The 24,290-nt window shown below is 36.8% G+C and overlaps 1 protein-coding gene across 1 annotated transcript in view; it reads left to right on the top strand.

Moving 5' to 3' along the window:
* Positions 1 to 24,290, top strand: part of LOC127843606 (protein unc-13 homolog D-like) — a 156,571-nt gene that overhangs the window by 21,323 nt on the left and 110,958 nt on the right. Inside the window, exons 5-8 of the mRNA XM_052373295.1 lie at positions 3,128 to 3,398; positions 4,220 to 4,324; positions 4,940 to 5,030; positions 23,190 to 23,306. Of these exons, the coding sequence (XP_052229255.1) occupies positions 3,128 to 3,398; positions 4,220 to 4,324; positions 4,940 to 5,030; positions 23,190 to 23,306 (584 nt within the window). The remainder of the gene's footprint in view (positions 1 to 3,127; positions 3,399 to 4,219; positions 4,325 to 4,939; positions 5,031 to 23,189; positions 23,307 to 24,290) is intronic.

Genomic DNA, 24,290 nt, shown 5'->3' with positions numbered 1-24,290 from the left:
AGACATAGGTCTAAAGATAGCCATATCAGTATTATGTTGATACAGATTGGTGGTGGTTCAGACACACGTCTAAAGATAGCCATATCAGTATTATGTTGATACAGATTTGTGGTGTTTGAGACACAGGTCATAAGATAGCCATATCAGTATTATGTTGATACAGATTTGTGGTGTTTGAGACACAGGTCATAAGATAGCCATATCAGTATTATATTGATACAGATTTGTGGTGTTTGAGAGACACACATCTAAAGATAGCCATATCAGTATTATGTTGATATAGATTGGTGGTGTTTTAGACACAGTTCTAAAGATAGCCATATCAGTATTATATTGATACAGATTTGTGGTGTTTGAGAGACACACATCTAAAGATAGCCATATCAGTATTATGTTGATATAGATTGGTGGTGTTTTAGACACAGTTCTAAAGATAGCCATATCAGTATTATGTTGATACAGATTGGTGGTGTTTGAGACATAGGTCTAAAGATAGCCATATCAGTATTATGTTGATACAGATTGGTGGTGTTTTAGACACAGTTTTAAAGATAGCCATATCAGTATTATATTGATACAGATTTGTGGTGTTTGAGAAACACACATCTAAAGATAGCCATATTAGTATTATGTTGATACAGATTTGTGGTGTTTGAGAGACACACGTCTAAAGATAGCCATATCAGTATTATGTTGATACAGATTGGTGGTGTTTGAGACATAGGTCTAAAGATAGCCATATCAGTATTATGTTGATTCAGATTGGTGGTGTTTGAGACACATGTCTAAAGATAGCCATATCAGTATTATGTTGATACAGATTGGTGGTGTTTGAGACACACGTCTAAAGATAGCCATATCAGTATTATGTTGATACAGATTGGTGGTGTTTGAGACATAGGTCTAAAGATAGCCATATCAGTATTATGTTGATACAGATTGGTGGTGTTTGAGACACAGGTCTTAAGATAGCCATATCAGTATTATATTGATACAGATTTGTGGTGTTTGAGACACACGTCTAAAGATAGCCATATCAGTATTATGTTGATACAGATTGGTGGTGTTTTAGACACAGTTTTAAAGATAGCCATATCAGTATTATGTTGATACAGATTGGTGGTGTTTGAGACACACGTCTAAAGATAGCCATATCAGTATTATGTTGATACAGATTGGTGGTGTTTGAGACATAGGTCTAAAGATAGCCATATCAGTATTATGTTGATACAGATTGGTGGTGTTTGAGACACAGTTTTAAAGATAGCCATATCAGTATTATGTTGATACAGATTGGTGGTGTTTGAGAGACATACGTCTAAAGATAGCCATATCAGTATTATGTTGATACAGATTGGTGGTGTTTGAGACACAGTTCTAAAGATAGCCATATCAGTATTATGTTGATACAGATTGATGGTGTTTGAGACACAGTTCTAAAGATAGCCATATCAGTATTATGTTGATACAGATTGGTGGTGTTTTAGACACAGTTCTAAAGATAGCCATATCAGTATTATGTCGCTACAGATTTGTGGTGTTTGAGAGACACGTCTAAAGATAGCCATATCAGTATTATGTTGATACAAATTGATGGTGTTTGAGAGACACAGGTCTAAAGATAGCCATATCAGTATTATGTTGAAACAAATTGATGGTGTTTGAGAGACACACGTCTAAAGATAGCCATATCAGTATTATGTTGATACAGATTGATGGTGTTTGAGAGACACGTCTAAAGATAGCCATATCAGTATTATGTTGATACAGATTGGTGGTGTTTGAGACACACGTCTAAAGATAGCCATATCAGTATTATGTTGATACAGATTGGTGGTGTTTGAGACACAGGTCATAAGATAGCCATATCAGTATTATGTTGATACAGATTGGTGGTGTTTTAGACATAGGTCTAAAGATAGCCATATCAGTATTATGTTGATACAGATTGGTGGTGTTTGAGACATAGGTCTAAAGATAGCCATATCAGTATTATGTTGATACAGATTGGTGGTGTTTGAGACACAGGTCTTAAGATAGCCATATCAGTATTATGTTGATACAGATTTGTGGTGTTTGAGACACACGTCTAAAGATAGCCATATCAGTATTATGTCGCTACAGATTGGTAGTGTTTGAGACACAGGTCTTAAGATAGCCATATCAGTATTATGTTGATACAGATTGGTGGTGTTTTAGACATAGGTCTAAAGATAGCCATATCAGTATTATGTTGATACAGATTGGTGGTGTTTGAGACACACGTCTAAAGATAGCCATATCAGTATTATATTGATACAGATTGGTGGTGTTTGAGACATAGGTCTAAAGATAGCCATATCAGTATTATGTTGATACAGATTGGTGGTGTTTGAGACACACGTCTAAAGATAGCCATATCAGTATTATGTCGCTACAGATTTGTGGTGTTTGAGACACGGGTCTAAGGCTCGGCACAAATATAATATTGGCTCTGCAAGGCTCACCATTATATTATTCTTTATTGATAAATGTACCTAATATGTATATGTAAATGAAATCATACACTTTGTAATGCTTATGTAAGTTTTTCTTTATTTGTGGCTTTCTCATAATGAATATACCAGGCACATCTTAAAACTAATAAAACTATTTTTTTTTAATATTTATAAAGTTTCCTAGATTTAATATACTTTTGTGTGTTTACTCATAAGTTGTGTTTATTCCAATCTTCCTAGGACAAAACTGGTTATTAGATTTGCAAATGCGGATTTGCGAATGTGTTGGAACAAGTTTGTTTTGAATATGTTTGCAAAAAATACTGTTCATATTTAAATTTACTCTTTTAATACATAATTCCATATCATTAAGCTAGAATTTACATTTGGCACTGAAAGAACCCAATCTCTGGTCTAAGACAAATGTAGATTAGATTTTGTTTTTCCTTTCATTTCTCCCAAACGTTTGTTATCATCAAAGCTAAATGTTGTTGTATTGATAACTTACCGTATGTATGTGCAGAGATCTAACATGATGTAACATGCCTCGCCATCAATCGGTTATATATTTGTTTGTCTTGTGTTGTATGTGGAATGAGGAGCATATTTCATTTTTTCCTGAATAAAACATATCATATATCATACTGTAGACACATGCAACACCTACTGTCTGGTGACCTTGCATCATCAAGTGAAGGGAAAGAACTCTTGGCACCTCATTCCAAAGTCTCCAAATAGCTCAAGCAAGTCAACCCCGTCTACTAGTCCCAGTGGGTTGCCAAGGCAAAATTCGTTGACGGAGGGGGCAAGATTTTCGCCGATCTCTGGCAGGAAAGGAGTAGACTCCCTTGATTGTGAGACTGCTAGGACCCTGACTGTGAAGCATTCTTCGCACCCGAAATGGAATGAAGAGTTTGCTTTGTGAGTGAAATGATTTTTTTGTTGTTTCAAAATGTAATAATGACTTAACTATAAGCACCTCGCAGGTTTTTTACTTCACCGCGCTTCTTTTTCAAACATTTTATCCTATGAGATCTGTTGTTAAATTCTGAAGCGCTATTGAACATGTCTGTTTTATAGAACTGATAATAGCTTAAGTAATTCTGGCGTATCAGTTTGTGTCAGTAAACATATTTATCTTAGATTAACTGAAAACCATTTATTTTTTTATCAGCATGAAATTTCTGAGTTTTTCAAAATGACTATTTTGTTGATTTCTGCTTTAATTTGAAAAAGAAGGGAAATTTGCGCAGATATTTGCTATGTTATTATTGTAAACATGAAAACAGGAAATTTTCAGGTTCAAAACCCCACATAGTACTGGTTCTTCCCAGGAAACAGAATCAAGAGTTTTCCTCTTGATGTAAGGCTTTTGATTCCATAAAGGTGCAGCCAACATTAACCTCATAATCGTGTACTCTTTGAGAATAAATTACCAGCTTGAATTGTGAATAAATTACCAGCTTGAATTGTGTCCTTTGTCCAATTATGCTGCTGTTCTTGCACATGTCCCAAAAGATACATTAAATGACAACCTGAAAAGTAATTTTAAATGATAACCTGTAATCAATTTCACCTGATTGCAGAATAAAAATCACAGTATTCCAATATTCCAAATAATGGAACTTAAGAAGATTTTGCATAAAGGTATGTGTCAGGAAATGATAGTGAGCTTTTCAGTAAATAAATTTAAAATTCAAGTAAAAATATTGCAATTTATGATGCCATTTTCCCACTGTCAGAGACATTGAAGACATGCTGTCAGATGAGTTGCACCTGTATGTATGTGATGAAGATTTCTCAGCAGACGTCAAACCAGAGAAGCACAAACATCACAACTTGAAACAGTATGTCAGGGCTAGAAGAAATGTTGCTTTATTGTATTGTAATTTGTATTCAATAGATCAGTTACAGTTTGGGGCTTGAATTTAAAAAGCCTCTTTTGAATATATTTTTAATATTGGAAGTGAATTGTTTATTTTGTGTTGAAATTGAATGAGTAAATTCGGACAGCAACATAAAACATAATCTGCATCATGCAATAATGGGTCTCATGCAATATCCTGGCAGCAAAGATTCTGAGTGCAGTCGTGCAGTCTGATCCACTATCATGCAAGGTATTAAGTTCCATAAGAAAACAGCATAGTTTCTGATCAGTCTGTGTTTGTCTGGAGCTATGCTGACGGCAGTTGGCATAATACCCATGTTTAAGACAGCTTCCATATGGTATGCATATATCCGTGAATTAATTTGTCACAGTTTTTGTGGTAGAGTTTGCATCACAACTATTCATTTTTCCAAATTTCCCAGAATAGTTTTTTAAACAAATCAAAACAGGCATCTAGTAAGGTTTTTTTGGTGACATTGTTGTTTTTTCCTTTGTAAGAATAAATCAACTGCCCCACCCTTATTCGAAAAGAAGATCATGTTACATGGCATATAGTTAACTGTGCTTATTTCAGTTTTCTGAGTGTTCTTAGACACAACTCAGAATCTGAACGTGATATTGGGGTGACGGACAGCTGCCTTGGGAAAATCAACATTCCAATCAGGGTAATTGATTTTGGACCTTATTCAGAAAATTTATTTTATGGAAAAAATAAGGAAATTAATAAAATTCTGAAATTTCTGACTATTTTGTGTTTGGGTCTTCTTTACCTGTATATATTTTGTTTAAACAAAATACATACTATTATAATGAATAATACTTTTATCATTTTGTAACTCGAAAATATTCGGTTGCTTATAAACTTTTATCCTATTACCAGATGAAAATCGATAGTATAACAACGATCGTATAAACTTTACCTTTATACTATAGCTATTTTTAGCTCATCTATTTTTTGAAAAAAAATTATGAGCTATTGTCATCACCTTGGCGTCGGCGTTGGCGTTGGCGTTGGCGTTGGCGTTGGCGTCGGCGTCCGGTTAAGTTTTGCGTTTAGGTCCACTTTTCTCAGAAAGTATCAATGCTATTGCATTCAAACTTGGTACACTTACTTACTATCATGAGGGGACTAGGCAGGCAAAGTTAGATAACTCTGGCGTGCATTTTGACAGAATTATGTGCCCTTTTTATACTTAAAAAATGGAAAATTTTGGTTAAGTTTTGCGTTTAGTTCCACTTTTCTCAGTAAGTATCAATGCTATTGCATTCAAACTTGGTACACTTACTAACTATCATGAGGGGACTGGGCAGGCAAAGTTAGATAACTCTGGCATGCATTTTGACAGAATTATGTGCCCTTTTTATACTTAGAAAATTGACAATTTTGGTTAAGTTTTGTGTTTAGGTCCATTTTATTCCTTAAGCATCAAAGCTATTGCTTTCATACTTGCAACACTTACTAACTATCATAAGGGGACTGTGCAGGCAAAGTAATGTAACTCTGACTGGCATTTTGACAGAATTATGTGCCCTTTTTATACTTAGAAAATCGAAAATATGATTAAGTTTTGTGTTTAGGTCCACTTTATTCCTACAGTATCAAAGCTATTGCTTTCATACTTGCAAGATTTATGAACTATCATAAGGGGACGGTGCAGGCAAAGTTATGTAACTCATACTGGCATTTGGACGGAATTATGGGCCCTTTATACTTAGAAAATTGAAAATTTGGTTAAGATTTATGTTTTGGTCACTTTACCCCTAAAGTATCATAGATACTGCTTTCATACTTGGAACACTCACAAACTATCATAAGGGTACAGTAAAAGGACAAGTTGCATAACTCTGGTTGTCATTGTTACGGAATTATGGCCCTTTTTTGACTTAGTAACTTTTAATATATGGTTAAATTTTGTGTTTCGATCCACTCGAAGTATCAAGGCTATTGCTTTCAAACTTCAAATACTTACATGCTATCATGAGGTTACTGTACCTGGCAACTTGAATTTTACTTTGACCTTTGAATGACCTTGACTCTCAAGGTCAAATTATTAAATTTTGCTAAAATTGCCATAACTTCTTTATTTATGATTAGATTTGATTGATACTTTGATGAAACTACTCTTACCTGACATACCACTATAGACTTCACCCAAACCATCCCCCGTGCCCTCCCCCCCCTCCCCCCCTCCCCCCTCCCCCCCCCCAATTTTTTTTAATTTTTTTTTTTTTTTTTTTTTTTAAGATCATCTCACAAATGACCACCACACCCTCACACTATACCCCCACCCCACCCCCCCCACCCCACCCCACCCCCCAAATTTTTTTTTTTTGATTTTTTTTTTTTTTTTTTTTTTTAAGATCATCTCACAAATTATCACCACACCCTCACACTATACCCCCCCCCCCCCCATTTTTTTTTTTTTTTTTTTTTTTTTTTTCGCTTTTTTGGAAGATAGTGTAATAAATGTCCACAACCCCACACTATACACCCCTCTTCACTCCACTCCTCCCTCCTTTGTGATTGAAAATGAGAGTCCCTTCACCTTTAAAAAGAAAATAGATGAGCGGTCTGCACCCGCAAGGCGGTGCTCTTGTTAGACCATGGTTTTCCGATCTCTATTTGAAGAACACTATACATGTATATGTTTCAATGTGACGTCATAGCAAATTGTGACGTTGAAGTAAACAAACACTTCGGAGTCAACTTGGAAAACCAGCGCTGTTTCTTTGAATTTTAAAGTATTTTTACTCTTTTGAAGATCAACGACCACAAAATAATAGGATAAATAGAATATTATGTGAGTGTCGGATAGAGATCAAGTTTATCATGCTCGGCTCGAAATTTTGTAGAGCTCGGCAAGCCTCGCACTACATGTTTCTCAGCCTCGCATGATAAACTTGATTTCTATCCGACACTCACATAATATTCTCTATTTATGTGATAATGTTCTTGAAGGTAAGATTTCCCTCAGGTGATATTACAATATTTGCCGTTGTCTGATGTTTCATTGTGAATTTCATTTGGAATAATTACGCAAGTCTGGTTTTCGGACAAAACGAGGTATTGTCATAGCCAGCTCGTCTTCCGCTGTCCGTCGTCTGACGTCCGCTGTCCGCGTCGTACTAAACCCTTAACATTGGCTCTAAAATCAAAGTGCTTTCACCTACAACTTTGAAACTTCATATGTAGATGCACTTTGATGAGTTCTACACACCACACCCATTTTGGGGTCACTAGGTCAAAGGTCAAGGTAACTGTGACCTCTAAAAAAATAACAAAAATATTCTGACAAGCTTTCATTTATTAAAAACTGCACCCTTAGCCAGGCGTGGCACCCGTTATGCGGTGCTCTTGTTTATTTTAAATACTTGTCCTAGTCTGATTATTCATTTTGAATAGTGCCCTAGTCTGGTTACCGTAATTACTCCAAAGCAAAAATAATTATTTTGTGTGCCTCTACATTTCAGACTGGTTTTCATCCAAAATTAATGACTCTAAATTTTCAGGCTGTTTATTTTGCAAGCATATTTTACCAAACTTATGGCCTGTTGATCTTATCTGGTATCACTACGATCACCACGATCTTGCGTTTTACAACCAGATAAGTCATAAAACCTGGCAGATGAATGCCTTTAAGTAAATCTAATGGACCATTACATTTGCGTAATTTGGTACATTACTATGTATACTAGTGAACAACAATGGTTTCAACCAACAGTCTAAAGTGAAACATATTGAAAAGTAATTTATACTCTACCATGTGGTATTTTACAAGCAAATGCTCCCAATCGTTAAAACACTTGACATTTTATCTGATCGTCAAAACAATATTGTTCGAGTGTCTCTACATTTTTTTTTAAACCTGTTTTTTTCTCTCAATATTAGGATTGTATTGTAAGAATGTTTTACTGTATCTATATTTTTGGACATGATTAAAAAAATTTAAGTGTCCAAAGACTATGAGTAATTACATAATTCATTTTGAATTCTTGTCCTGTCAATGTTATTCGTTTTGAACACTTGCCCTATCTATGTTATTCATTTTGAACACTTGTCCTCTCTATGTTATTCATTTTGAACACTTGCCCTCTCTATGTTATTCATTTTGAACACTTGCCCTATCGATGTTGTTCCTTTTGAACACTTGCCCTATCTATGTTATTTATTTTGAACACTTGCCCTATCTATGTTATTCATTTTGAATACATGCCCTATCTATGTTATTTATTTTGAATACATGCCCTATCTATGTTATTCATTCTGAATACATGCCCTATCTATGCTCTTCATTTTGAACACTTGCCCTATCTATGTTATTCATTTTGAACACTTGCCCAGAGTATCTATGTTTGTCATTTTGAACACTTGCCATCTCTATGTTATTCATTTTAAACATTTTCCCTATCTGTGTTATTCATTTTGAACACTTGCCCTATCTATGTTATTCATTTTGAACACTTGCCCTATAATGTTATTCATTTTGAACTATTGCCTTATCTATGTTATTCATTTGAATACTTACCCCATCAATGTAATTCATTTTGAATAGTTGCTTAAGTCTGGTTAGTCAATTTGAATACTGGCCATATCTATGATATTCCATTTGAACACTTGCGTCAGTCTGGTTATTGTCCCCTACCGGTGAAACCGGAGAGGACTTATGGTTTGCACTCCGTCTGTCAGTCTGTCTGTCAGTCTGTCTGTCAGTCAGTCTGTCACACGTTTCTGGATCCTGTGATAACTTTAAAAGTTCTTCGTATTTTTTCATAAAAATTGAAACATGGATAGATGGCAATATGGAGATTATGCATGTCATTTCATTGTGTTCCTACGTCTAAAATTCTGGTTGCTATGGCAACAAATAAACTAGAAATACTGCTGAAAATGGTGGTTTTCTGGATCCTGTGATAACTCCTGTGATAAGTTCTTAATATTTTTTCATGAACTTGGAACAGGGATAGATGGCAATATGGACAAATAATCACATCATTTCATTTTGTTCCTATGTCAAAAATTCTGGTTGCTATGGCAACAAATAGACAAGAAATACTGCTGAAAATGGTAGTTTTCTGGATCCTGCGATAATTTTAAAAGTTCTCAATATTTTTAGCTCACCTGAGCACAACGTGCTCATGGTGAGCTTTTGTGATCGGCTTTTGTCCGTCGTCAGTTGTCCGTCGTCCGTTGTGGGACATCAACATTTGCCTTGTTCACTCTCTAGAGGCCACATTTATTGTCCAATCTTCATGCAATCTGGTCAGAAGATTGGTTTCAATGATGTCTTGGTAGGGTTCGAAAATGGTTACGTTTGCTTGAAAAACATGGCTGCCAAGGGGCGGGGCATTTTTCCTTATATGGCTTTAGCAAAATCTTGTTAACACTCTAGAGGCCACACTTATTATCCGATCCTCATGAAACTTGGTAAGAAGATTCATCCCAACGATATCTTGGACGAGTGCAAAAATGATGTTGGTTGGTTGAAAAACATGGCCGCCAGGGGACAGGGCATTTTTCCTTATATGGCTATAGTAAAACCTTGTTAACACTCTAGAGGCCACATTTATTTTCCGATCTTCATGAAACTTGCTCAGATGATTTGTCCCAATGATATCTTAGATGAGTTCAAAAATGGTAACCTTGGCGTGAAAAACATGGCTGCCAAGTGGCGGGGCATTTTTCGTTATATGGCTATATATGGCTATAGTAAAATCTTGTTAACTTTCTAGTTTGCTCAATCTTCATGAAATTTGGTCAGAACATTTGTTTCCTGTGTAGTAAAGTTTGGTTTTATTATGTCAATATTATGTGACATTAACTGTATTATGTAATTTTTCATAACACAGAATTTTCATAGTTAACATAACTGTTTTAGTCATTAACACTTATGATAAGCCTTTCAACTAAGAGATAACTGAAAGAAAGACAACATGTACATGATTTTGCAGTATTTGTGCAGTATTTATCTCCCTTGTTTAACCTGGTTCAGTAATCTATTTTTATGTCCCCCATCCTTCAAGGTCAGAGGTCAAATATATGTGGCCCAAATCGCTTATTTTATAAATACTTTTGCAATATTGAAGATAGCAACTTGATATTTGGCATGCATGTGCATCTCATGGAGCTGCACATTTTGAGTGGTGAAAGGTCAAGGTCAAGGTCATCCTTTAAGGTCAGAGGTCAAATATATGTGGCCCAAATCGCTTATTTTATGAATACTTTTGCAATATTGAAGATAGCAACTTGATATTTGGCATGCATGTGTATCTCATGGAGCTGCACATTTTGAGAAGTGAAAGGTCAAGGTCATCCTTCACAAGGTCAAGGTCATCCTACAAGGTCAAACATCATATAGGGGGACATTGTGTTTCACAAACACATCTTGTTAGTTCTGTTCTGGAATTTGGGAAGATATTGATCATTGATAAATGCTCTGTTCTGAGGGAAAATTGACTACTCTGCCATTGATCTCTTCTGAACTGTATAAAATAAGCTGTTTTGGCTGATTTAAACACCTCTTTATGCTTTCTTGAAAAAGTTAACAGCTCTTGAAAAAGGTTGGAAATTTGAAATAATTAAACTCTAAATTATTTTTGACACCAGCATCAAGACATTTTGGCATTATTTTCTAAATTATTCTTATTATTTAGATTATATTTATTTGGCATTTTCTAAATTAGAAAGACTCTATTCTATTACAATAACTTTAGTAATTAACCAGGTTTTCCGAAGGAAAAAACTGGTTATTAGATTGGCGAATGCGGGCGGGCTGGCTGGCTGGCTGGCGGGCTGGCTGGCTGGCGGGCTGGCTGGCTGGCTGGCTGGCTGGCTGGCTTAATAAGCTTGTCTGGGCCATAACTATGTCGTTCATTGTCAGATTTTAAAATCATTTGGCACATTTGTTCACCATCATTGGACGGTGTGTCGCGCGAAATAATTACGTCGATATCTCCAAGGTCAAGGTCACACTTTGAGTTCAAAGGTCAAAAATGGCCATAAATGAGCTTGTCCGAGCCATAACTATGTCGTTCATCGTCAGATTTTAAAATCATTTGGCACATTTGTTCACCATCATTGGACGGTGTGTCGCGCGAAATAATTACGTCGATATCTCCAAGGTCAAGGTCACACTTTGAGTTCAAAGGTCAAAAATGGCCATAAATGAGCTTGTCCTGGCCATAACTATGTCATTCATTGTGAGATTTTAAAATCATTTGGCACATTTGTTCACCATCATGGGACGGTGTGTCCCACGAAAGAATCACGTCAATATCTCCAATGTCAAGGTCGCCACGACTAAAAATAGATTTTAAAAAAAAAAAAAACTTACAAAGGGGGTTAATTTTTTTTGGTCATTTCAAAAGTTCAGTTTGAGTTTTCTCCCTTTATCAGGTTTTTTTTTTACAATGAAAACCTGGTTTTGTGACAATTTTGTCCCTTGTTTTTTCTTATTTTACATTTGATTCACTGAGGTTTCCTTATCTTTATAAATATTGTTCTTTAGATTAAATTAGACCTATTTTGTAAACTAGATTTTTGAAGCACTTTTTAGACTTACAGTAACTTATATTTGTATCAGTTTTTTTGACAGATTTTGAACTTCTTTTTACATTTATTAAGGTATTTGCTGTATGTTGTTCATTTTTGTAACGATACTTAGATTCTTTAGACTTAGCTTGTACCTGTTCTTAATTTTCTGTCATTGTTCTTCATTTTCTGAGTTCTAGGAATAAAAATTAGTTATTTTTGATAAAGCTGCCTTCGTTTTCACTTATAAATGAATTATTTAAGTGTATTTAGGCGTCCCTGACTGAACGCCTTTAGTTAATTGAATTACAACCAGTCAGTATAGTCATCCTGACCTGAAATAAGAGTTTGTCAAATAAGTATTTCCGCATTACCTAAGTGCTCACAAAGTTACATTACTTGTAACCGTCCTGTGACCCGTTCATTTGCGTAAGCAAAGGAGACCGCACTACCACACCTGGATAGGACAGTTGATTTCGATAATGGTTTGGATCGGTAAAAAAAACATGGGCGCCAGGGGGGGGGGTCTTTTTCCATATATTTAAATAGTAAAAATGCTTGTGAACACTCTAGAAGTCACATGTTTTGCCTAATCATCTTGAAATGTTGACAAAACATTAGTTATGTGGATGTCTCGAACAAGTTTGAAAATGGTCATGATCAGTGAAAAAGCCAGGGAGTGGGGCAGTTTTCTTCATAATTATATAGTGACAACATGTGAACAGTCTAGAAGACACATTTTTTTCCCGATCTTCATGAAATTTGGACATATCTTGGTAGAGTTAAAAAATGGTTGAGGTCTGTTAAAAAAACATGGCCGTTTGTTGTTCATTCTTCATGATACTTGGTTAGAACATTTGTTCCATTGATATCTTGGGCTGCAAAGAACAGGTCATTTCTTTTTATCTTAGGTGAGCGACTTTGGGCCTTTCAGGCCCTCTTGTTTCATGAAACTTGGAACATGGATAGATGGCAATATGGACATTATGCACGTCATTATACCCCCACAAACGAAGTTATGGGGGGTATATAGGAGCGAACTTGTCGGTCGGTCGGTTGGTCTGTCTGTCGGTCCGTATTAAGTGTCCGCTCTCTAATTGAAGTAGTTTTCATCAGATCTTCACCAAACTTGGTCGGAAGTTGTATAAACATGATTTCTAGGCAAAGTTTGAACATGGGCCTTGCCGGGTCAAAAACTAGGTCACGGGGTCACTTAGTGCGTTTTAAACATTCAGCATGTTGTCCGCTCTCTAATTCAAGTAGTTTTCATCCGATCTTCACCAAACTTGGTCAGAAGTTGTATCTACATGATGTATAGGCCAATTTCGAACATGGGCCTTGCAGGGTCAAAAACTAGGTCACGGGGTTGCTTAGTGCGTTTTAAACATTCAGCATGTTGTCCGCTCTCTAATTCAAGTAGTTTTCATCCGAACTTCACCAAACTTGGTCAGAAGTTGTATCTACATGATGTCTAGGCCAAGTTTGAACATGGGCCTTGCCAGGTCAAAAACTAGGTCACGGGGTCACTTAGTGCTTTTTAAACATTCAGCATGTTGTCCGCTCTCTAATTCAAGTAGTTTTCATCCGATCTTCACCAAACTTGGTCAGAAGTTGTATCTAGGTGATCTTAAGGCCCAGTTGGAACATGGGCCTTGCCGGGTCAAAAACTAGGTCACAGGGTCACTAAGTGCGTTTTTTAACATTCAGCATGGTGTCCTCTCTCTTATTCAAGTAGTTTTCATCCGATCTTCACCAAACTTGGTCAGAAGATTTATCTAGATGATCTGAAGGCCAAGTTCGAACATGGGCCATGCCAGATCAAAAACTAGGTCACAGGGTCACTTAGTACGTTTAAAACATTGAGCATGGTGTCGGCTCTCTATTTCAAGTAGTTTAAATCTGATCTTCACCACACTTGGTCAGAAGTCAAGTTCGAACATGGGCCATGCCGGGTCAAAAACTAGGTCATGGGGTCACTTAGTGTGTTTTAAACCTCACCATGTTGTCCGCTCTCTAATTCAAGTAGTTTTTATCCAATCTTCACCAAAATTGGTCAGTAGTTGTATCTTGATAATGACTAGGGCAAGTTTGAATATGGGTCATGCCGGGTCAAAAACAAGGTCACTGGGTCACTTAGTGCATTTTAAACATCACAATGTTGTCCGCTCTCTAATTCAATAGTTTTCATCCAATCTTCACAAAACTTGGTCAGAAGTTGTATCTAGATGATGTCTAGGTCAAGTTTGAATATGGGTCATGCCGGGTCAAATCTTAGTATCTTAGTGCGTTTTAAACCTCAACATGTTGTCCGCTCTCTAATTATGCTAATTATTGCTTTGCACATGTCGGTCTGTCGGTCGGTCTGTCCACCAGGTGGTTTCCGGATGATAACTCAAGAATGCTTGGGTCTAGGATCATGAAACTTCATAGGTACATTGATCATGACTCGCAGATGACCCCTATTGATTTTGAGGTCACTAGGTCAAAGGTCAAGGTTACAGTGACCCGAAATAGTAAAATGGTTTCCTGATGATAACTCAAGAACGCTTAGGTCTAGGATCATGAAACTTGATAGGTAGATTGATCATGACTAGCAGATGACCCCTATTGATTTTCAGGTCACTAGGTCAAAGGTCAAGGTGTCAGTGACCCGAAATAGTAAAATGGTTTCCGGATGATAACTCAAGAATGGTTATGCCTAGGATCATGAAACTTTGTAGGTAGATTGATAATGGCTGGCAGATGACCCCTATTGATTTTATGGTCACTAGGTCAAAGGTCAAGGTCATGGTGACCCAAAATAGTAAAATGGTTTCAGGATGATAACTCAAGAACGCTTATGCCTAGGATCATGAAACTTCATAGGTACATTGATTATGACCCGCAGATGACCCCTATTGATTTTCAGGACACTAGGTCAAAGGTCAAGGTCATGGTGACCTGAAATAGTAAAATGGTTTCCGGATGATAACTCAAGAAGGCTAATGGCTACGATCCTGAAGCTTCATAGGTACATTGATCATGACTTGCAGATGACCCCTATTGATTTTGAGGTCACTAGGTCAAAGGTCAAGGTCATGGTGACCGGATATAGTAAAATGGTTTCCGGATGATAACTCAAGAACGCTTCTGCTTAGGATCATGAAACTTCATAGGTACATTGATCATGACTCGCAGATGACCCCTATGGATTTGGAGGTCACTAGGTCAAAGGTCAAGTTCACGGTGACCCGAAATAGTAAAATGCTTTCCGGATGATAACTGAAGAATGCTTATTCCCAGGATCATGAAACTTGATAGATAGATTGATCATGACTCGCAGATGACCCCTATTAATTTTCAGGTCTCTAGGTCAAAGGTCAAGGTCACATTGACCCGAAATAGTAAAATGGTTTTCAGATGATAACTCAAGAACGCATATGGCTAGCTCACTGGGGTCAAGGTCACCAAGGCTAATAATATATTTTTCTGTCACAATTTTGTTACAGTTTCTCAAAGCACCTTCAATATTTTTCTGATCTCTTTCATATTTGACATGTAGGTACCTTTCGTGGATCTCTACCTTTTGATGAGGTTTGAGGTTACTGGGGTCAAGTTCACTGAGGCTTGTAATAGATTTTTAATCACAATTTTGTTACAGTTTCTCATAGCGTCTTCAATATTTTACTGTTCTTTTACATATTTCCCATGTAGGTACATTGCATGGACCTCTGCCTTTTAATGATGTTTGAGGTCACTGGGGTCAAGGTCACCGAGGCTAAAAATAGATTTTCCATCGCAATTTTGTTACAGTTTCTCATAGTGCTTTCAATATTTTTTCCGATCTCTTACATATTTGGCATGTAGGTACCTTGCATTGCATTCTCTACATTTTGATGAGGTTTGAGGTAACTGGGGTCAAGGTCACCGAGGCTAATAATAGATTTTTCATGCCCCCAGATCGATAGATCGGGGGTATGTTGTTTTTGGCCTGTCTGTCTGTCATTCTGTCCCAAAACTTTAATATTACAGTAAAGTTTTGCAATAACTTTTGAAATATTTAACATAGCAACTTCATATTTGGCATGCATGTGTATCTCATGGAGCTGCACATTTTGAGTGGTGAAAGGTCAAGGTCATCCTTCAAGGTTAAAGGTAAAAAAAAAAAAAATTATTATAACAGTAAAGTTTTGCAATTACTTTTGAAATATTGAACATAGCAGCTTCATATTTGGCATGCATGTGTATCTCATTGAGCTGCACATTTTGAGTGGTGAAAGGTCAAGGTCATCCTTCAAGGTCAAAGGTAAAAAAAAAAGCAAAAGCGGCGCATTAGGGGGCATTGTGTTTCTGACAAACACATCTCTTGTTTAAGATGGTTATTGTCCCCTACTAATGAAAAAGGAGGAGACTTATGGTTTGCGCTCTGTTTGTCTGTCAGTCTGTCTGTCAGTCTGTCAGTCTGTCCGTCACACTTTTCTGGATCCTGCGATAACTTAAAAAGTTCATCATATTTTTTCATGAACCTTGAAACATGGATAGATGGAAATATGGAGATTATGCACGTCATTTCTTTTTGTTCCTACGTCAAGAATTCTGGTTGCTATGACAACAAACATAAAAAATTTCTGACAATAATGGAGTTTCACCGGTAGGGGACAATATTGCTTGGCAATCTCTTGTTAACTCATAGATTGACAAAGCGCACCATCGGGGAGCATCCATCTTACACTGATATTTTTGTTTATAACAGTTATGCACTTAAATTTGTATAATGTGCCTTTAACACTTCAATGTTAAATGTTGTAGCCTCTGTTCATGTTCCCAGTAGAGTGGCATATAGCAGTTACACTGTCAATTTTCCGAAGGTTTTTGACGCATCACTTTCAGATATAGAGCTGATTTTTGATGGGCAAGTCTACCTGCATGAACTAAAGATAAAATATTAAATTTGTTCCATTCTGTTGATTTTTGAAGAAGATACTGATCTAAAATTTTGCCAAGGAAGGTAGTAAGCTTAAAAGGGAGATAATTTCAATTTTTTATTGCCAGGCCCAATGTCAATTTTTGACAAGAGAAGTAATATTTGTAAGGGGATATAATCAAAGAGAGGAGCTTCTATTAATAGAAAGTAAAAGGGATTGAGATTTGAGACAAAAGTGGATATAGAATATTTCTCTACGATAACCAATTTCTGGAGGTTTATTACTGGACACTTTCAGATATTGCGCTTTTTAAGCTCCACTGGCCAGAGGCCAGCGGGGCTTATGTCATGGTCCTGTGTCCGTCGTGAGTGCGTGCGTGCGTTAACTTTTTCTTTAAACATCTTCTTCTCCTAAACTACTGGTCCAATTCTGATGAAAATTCTCAGGAATGTTCCTGGGATAAACCTCTTTCAAATTTGTTCAAATAATGCCCCTGGGGTCAAATTTGACTCTGCCCCGGGGGTCACAAAATTGAACATATGCTTATATAAGGCCAACTTTGTGAAAACTTGCAAAATTTTCTCGTCCATAACCATTGGGCCTAGGGCTATCAAATTTGGTATGTAGAGACATCAAATAGTCCTCTTCCAAATTTCTTCAAAATATGCCCCTGGGGTCAAATTTAACTCTGCCCCGGGGGTCACAAAATTGAACATATGCTTATATAAGGCCAACTTTGTGAAAACTTTCAAAATTTTCTCGTCCATGACCATTGGGCCTAGGGCTATCAAATTTGTATGTAGAGACATCAAATAGTCCTCTACCAAATTTCTTCAAATTATGCCCCTGGGGTCAAATAAGACCCTGCCCCGAGGGTCTCACAATTGAACATATGCTTATATAAGGCCTATTTTGTGAAAACTTTAAAAAAATTCTCGTCCATAACCATTGGACCTAGGGCTATCAAATTTGGTATGTAGAGACATGTAATAGTCCTCAACCAAATTTCTTCAAATTATGCTCCTAGGGTCAAATTTGACCCTGCCCCAGGGGTCACAAAGTTGTACATATGCTTATATAAGGCCTATTTTCTGAAAACTTTCAAAATTTTCTCTTGTCAATAACCATTGGGCCTAGGTCTATCAAATTTGGTTTGTAGAGACATCTTATAGTCCTCTACCAAATTTCTTCAAATTATGCCCCTGGGGTCAAATTTGACCCTGCCCCGGGGGTCACAAAATTGAACATATGCTAATATAAGGTCTATTTTGTGAAAACTTTCAAAATTTTCTCATCCATAACCATTGGGCCTAGGGCTATAAAATTTGGTATGTAGAGACATCTAATAAACCTCTACCAAAATTCTTCGAATTATGCCCCTGGGGTCAAATTTGACCCTGCCCCGGGGGTAACAAAATTGAACATATGCTTATATAAGGCCTATTTTGTGAAAACTTTCAAAATCTTCTCGTCCATAACCATTGGGCCTCGGGCTATCAAATTTGGTATGTAGAGACATCTAAAAGTCCTCTACCAAATTTTTTCAAATTTGGCCCCTGGGGTCAAATTTGACCCTGCCCTGGGGGTCACAAAATTAAACATATGCTTATATAAGGCCTTTTTTGTGAAAACTTTCAAAATTTTCTTGTCCATAACCATTGGGCCTAGGGCTATCAAATTTGGTATGTTGAGACATCTAATAGTCCTCTACCAAATTTCTTAAAATTATGCCCCTGGGCTCAAATTTGACCCTGCCCCGGGGGTTACAAAGTTTAACATATGCTTATATAAGGCCTATTTTGTGAAAACTTTCAAAATTTTCCCTTCCATAATCATTGGGCCTAGGGCTAATAAATTTGGTATGTAGAGACATCTTATAGTCATCTACCAAATTTTTTCAAATTATGCCCCTGGGGTCCAATTTGACCCTGCCCCTGGGTCACAAAATTGAACATATGCTTATATAGGGTCTATTTTGTGAAAACTTTCAAACTTCTTGTTTATAACCATTTGGCCTAGGGCTACCAAATTTGGTATGTAGTGACATCTTATAGTCCTCATCCAAGTTTTTTTCAAATTATGCCCCTGCGGTCAACTACTGGGGTCTAGTTTGATCCTGCCCCGAGGGTCACAAAATTGAACATATGCTTATATAAGGCCTATTTTGTGAAAACTTTCAAAATTTTCTTGTCCATAACTGTATGGCATAGGGCTACCAAATTTGGTATGTAGTGGCATGTAATAGTTTTCTTCTTAGTTTGTTTAAATTATACCCCTGGGGTCAAATTTGAAACTGCCCCGGGGGTCACAAAATTGAATATATTCTTATAAAGGTGTTATTTTTTGAAAACTTTAAAAATCTTCTTGTCCATTAACATTGGGCCTAGGGCTACCAAATTTGGTATGTAGTGACATCTTATAGTTCTCTACCAAGTTTGTTCAAATTATGCCCCTGGGGTCAAGTTTGACCCTGCCCCGAGGGCAACAAAATTGAACATATGCTTATATAAGGCCTATTGTGTGAAAACTTTAGAAAAATCTTGTCCATAAACAATAGGCCTAGGGCTACACAATTTTGTATGTTATAGTCCTCCACTTAGTTTGTTCAAATTATGCCCCAGGAGTCAAATTTGACCCTGCCCTGTGGGCCACAAAATCGATTATATGCTTATATAGTGCCTATTTTGTGAAAACTTTAAAAATCTACGTGTCCTTAACCATAAGGCATAGGGCTACCAAATTTGGTATGTAGTGACATCTAATAGTTCTCTACCAAGTTTGTTCAAGTTATGCCCCTTGGGTCAAATTTGACCCTGCAAGGGGGGTCACAAAACTGAACATAGCTTATATGGGGTCTATTTTGTGAAGACTTTAAAATCTTCTTGTCCATAACCGTTGAACCTAGGGCTACCAAATTTGGTATGTAGTTACATCTAATAAACCTCTACCAAATTTGTTCAAATGATGCCTCTGGGGTCAACTTTGACCCTGCCCTGGGGGGTCACAAAATTGAATAAACGCTTATAAAGCGCCTATTTTGTAAAATCTTTAAAAATCTTCTTGTCGAAAACAATTCAGACTATGGCTTCCAAATTTGGTATGCAGTAACATCTTATAGTCCTCTACCAAGTTTGTTCAAATTATGCCCTTTGAGTCAAATTTGACCCTGACACGCGGGTCACAAAATTGAACATTATATACGCTTATATCTTGCTTATTTTGTGAAAACTTTAAAAATATTCTTGTCCTTAACTCTAGGACCTAGGGCTACCATATTTTTTATGAACCTGTAGTGAGATATAGTAGTCCTCTACAAAGTTTGCTCAAATTATTCCCCTGGGGTTAAATTTGACCAAGCCCAGAGTGTCACAAAAGTGTACATGTGCTTAAATAGAGCCTATATTTAAGTATTTGCACATGCAGAGAATTTGTTTCAGCCTTTTTTCAGCAGTGGAGCGATACAGGGCCATCATGGCCCTCTTGTTTTTTGGTATGCGAGTCAGACATGACCTACAAATTTGGTGTGAAATTCTTTCCAGTTCATTGATTTGTTGCGCTGTTATGGGCCTTGGACTTAGAAATTTTCTCTATAATAACCCTTAGGTTGTGTTTTTCACTCAACTCTTTCAGATATTGAGCTGATTTTTGGTATGAGTCTACCTACATGGCCTACAGTTGAAGTGTGAAATTTGTTCCAGTCCATTGATTTTTGGCGCAGTTATTATAGTCTTGGACTTCTTTATAATTTCTGTTTACCGATTTTTTTTTACACAATCCATTAAGATTTTTTAGAAGAATTTTGGCATTTGAGTCTTAACCTACTTGAGTTTTTCCAGTCCATTGACTTTTGGCTCAGTTATGGTCCTTGTTTTCTCAAAAATAGCTGGTGTGCATCTTGAAAGCGCAGTAGGGGTCATTGTGTTTCACAAAAGCAGCTCTTGTTTCTGTTTTATTTGTGTCAGTTATATAACCCTTTAATTGATTTTCATGAATCTCAGTTCAAATAAGCAGAAGTCAGGCGCCAGTCATGGTAACTCATGATCAGCAGATTTGCTGTTTAAAGGGATCTTTTCACGGTTTGGTAAATTGACAACATTGAAAAAAGTTGTTTCAGATTCGCACATTTTCGGTTTAGTTATGATATTTGAAAGGAAACAGTATTACTGAACATTTGTCATGGTCTAATATAGCCATTATATGCATCTTTTGACGATTCAAAAACCTGAAAATTATAAAGCGTTGCAATGCGAAACGATTGAATAATTTGGAGAGTTCTGTTTTTGTCGTTTAAATTTGTGAAACTATGAAGATTGCTTATATAACGTATAAAATACGCATCTTATGTATGCTTGGCAGGATAGCTCAGTTGGCTAAAGCGTTTTTACTTCAGGATTCCGGGGGTCACTGGTTCGAGCCCTGCTGCGGGCTACTTTTTTTTTCCTTTTTAGCTCATCTATTTTTTGAAAAAAAATTATGAGCTATTGTCATCACCTTGGCGTCGTCGTCGGCGTTGGCGTCCGGTTAAGTTTTGCGTTTAGGTCCACTTTTCTCAGAAAGTATCAATGCTATTGCATTCAAACTTGGTACACTTACTTACTATCATGAGAGGACTGGGCAGGCAAAGTTAGATAACTCTGGCATGCATTTTGACAGAATTATGTGCCCTTTTTATACTTAGAAAATTGAAAATTTTGGTTAAGTTTTGCGTTTAGGTCCACTTTTCTCAGAAAGTATCAATGCTATTGCATTCAAACTTGGTACACTCACTTACTATCATGAGGGGACTGGGCAGGCAAAGTTAGATAACTCTGGCGTGCATTTTGACAGAATTATGTGCCCTTTTTATAGTTAAAAAATTGAAAATTTTGGTTAAGTTGTGTGTTTAGGTCCATTTTATTCCGTAAGTATCAAAGCTATTGCTTTGATACTTGCCACACTTACTAACTATCATAAGGGTACTGTGCAGGCAAAGTAATGTAACTCTGACTGCCATTTTGACAGAATTATGTGCCCTTTTTATACTTAGAAAATTGAAAATTTGTTTAAGTTTTGTGTTTACGTCCACTTTATTCCTACAGTATCAAAGCTATTGCTTTCATACTTGCAACACTTATTAACTATCATAAGGGGACTGTGCAGGCAAAGTTATGTAACTCTGACTGGCATTTGGACGGAATTATGGGCCCTTTATACTTAGAAAATTGAAAATTTGGTTAAGTTTTGTGTTTTGGTCCACTTAACCCCTAAAGTATCATAGATATTGCTTTCATACTTGGAACACTCGCAAACTATCATAAGGGTACAGTAAAAGGACTAGTTGCATAACTCTGGTTGTCATTTTTACGGAATTATGGCCCTTTTTTGACTTAGTAACTTTGAATATATGGTTAAATTTTGTGTTTCGATCCACTTTACTTCTTAAGTATCAAGGCTATTGCTTTCAAACTTCAAATACTTTCATGCTATCATGAGGTTACTGTACATGGCAAGTTGAATTTTACCTTGACCTTTGAATGACCTTGACTCTCAAGGTCAAATTATTAAATTTTGCTAAATTTGCCATAACTTCTTTATTTATGATTAGATTTGATTGATACTTTGACAAAACTACTCTTACCTGACATACCACAATAGACTCCACCCAAACCATCCCCCGTGCCCTCCCCCCCTCCCCCCGAATCCCCCCCCCCTAATTTTTTTTTTTATCATCTCACAAATTACCACCACAGCCTCACACTATACTCCCCCACCCCCACCCCCCCCAATTATTTTTTTTAAACGGTTAAAAAACAAATATTTTTTTTATTATTTTATGTTTGAAATACCGTCCAACCATCGCACCCAAGAATCCCCCCACCCCCCCCCCCCCCCCTCCCCCCACCAGTATCCCCCCCCCCCTATTTTTTTTTTTTTAAAGATCATCTCACAAATGACCACCACACCCTCACACCATACCCCCACCCCCCTCCCCAATTTTTTTTTTTATATATATATAATTTTTTTCGCATTTTGGAAAATAATGTAATAAATGTCCACACACCCACACTATACACCCCTCTTCACTCCGACCCTCCCTCCTTTGTGATTGAAAATGAGAGTCCCTTCACCTTTAAAAAGAAAATAGATGAGCGGTCTGCACCCGCAAGGCGGTGCTCTTGTTTAAATTTTATTTTTGATTTTTAACTGGAGCTTTTAAAAGTTAATGTTTACATTTATCAATATAAAGCATTTACTGACAAACTTCAAAACATGCCAAAATCTGTGAAAAGGCCCCTTTAAGCTCACATTTTCATGTAAGTGCTTCATGTCACATTGAGGTTATAAGCAGAACACAAGAGGCTGTTTCTTGTACACATGTTCCAATATTATGCAATTTTGTGATATTTGTGCAGGACATATCTACCCTGGGCACTGATGAGTGGTATGACATTGTGTCTCTTGTCCCTTACAAGGGCAAGCCTCGCTGCATTGGCAAGTGTCATCTTCAACTGGGCATCTCATATAAACAGGTAGGCTTGCATAAGACCTTTATTATGTATCCTAGCTCGATATGATTTCTAGAAGGAAATTCAGGGGGATAAACTTGGGCATTCCATGACATGCAAGGTTTTACTTTGATTGATATTCAATATCCGGATGCTCATTCTTTTGATGAACCAATTGATCCAGTGAAGTTAATTTTTATGGAGGTTAGATAAGAAGAAGACTTTAACAATTAAATTTGAGCATTATAAATACAGATTGAGGCAATTTTAAAGTCAACTCACAGTTTCAGAATAAATATAAACATGAAGTACCAAACCCAAAGAGTTCCTCTTACAAATTTACCGAATGAAACAAGAAATCACCAAACTAAACATCCCTGTCTGATGTCGTAATCAATTTAAAAGTTGGCTGTGTCATTAACTTCAAGTATGTGAGATTTTAAAATGCTATCAGGTTTATTCATTAAGTATTTGTGTGTTTAGACATTACCATTGGTAATGGGGGCTATATAGGAGTCAATTTGTCGGTCGGTCGGTCTGTCAGTCTGTCCCGAAATTTCATCCGATCTTCACCAAACTTGGTCAGAAGTTGTATCTAGATGATGTCTAGGTAAAGTTTGAATATGAGTCATGCCAGGTCAAAAACTAGGTCACTAAGTCACTTAGTGTGTTTTAAACTGAAAGTTTGTCCGGACCATAACTATGTCATTGATCGTTAGATTTAAAATTACTTGGTACATTTGTTTACAATCATGGGACGGTGTGTTGTGTGAAAAAAGTAAGTTGATATCTCAAAGGTCAAGGTCACACTTGGAGTTCAAAGGTCAAATGCTTGTCCAGGCCATTCCTTTGTCATTTATTGTGAGATTTAAAAATCATTCCGCAAATGTGTTCACCATCATAGGACGGTGTGACGCGCGAAAGAATTACGTCGATATCTCCAAAGTCAAGGTCACACTTTGAGTTCAACGATCATAAATGAGCTTGTCCGGGCCATAACTTTGCAAT

This window comes from Dreissena polymorpha, chromosome 1 (genome assembly GCF_020536995.1).
Source record: "Dreissena polymorpha isolate Duluth1 chromosome 1, UMN_Dpol_1.0, whole genome shotgun sequence".
In the NCBI taxonomy this organism is placed as follows: Eukaryota; Metazoa; Mollusca; class Bivalvia; order Myida; family Dreissenidae; genus Dreissena; species Dreissena polymorpha.
Note: the sequence above shows the minus strand (reverse complement) of the source record. Positions and strands in the feature narration are given on the sequence as shown.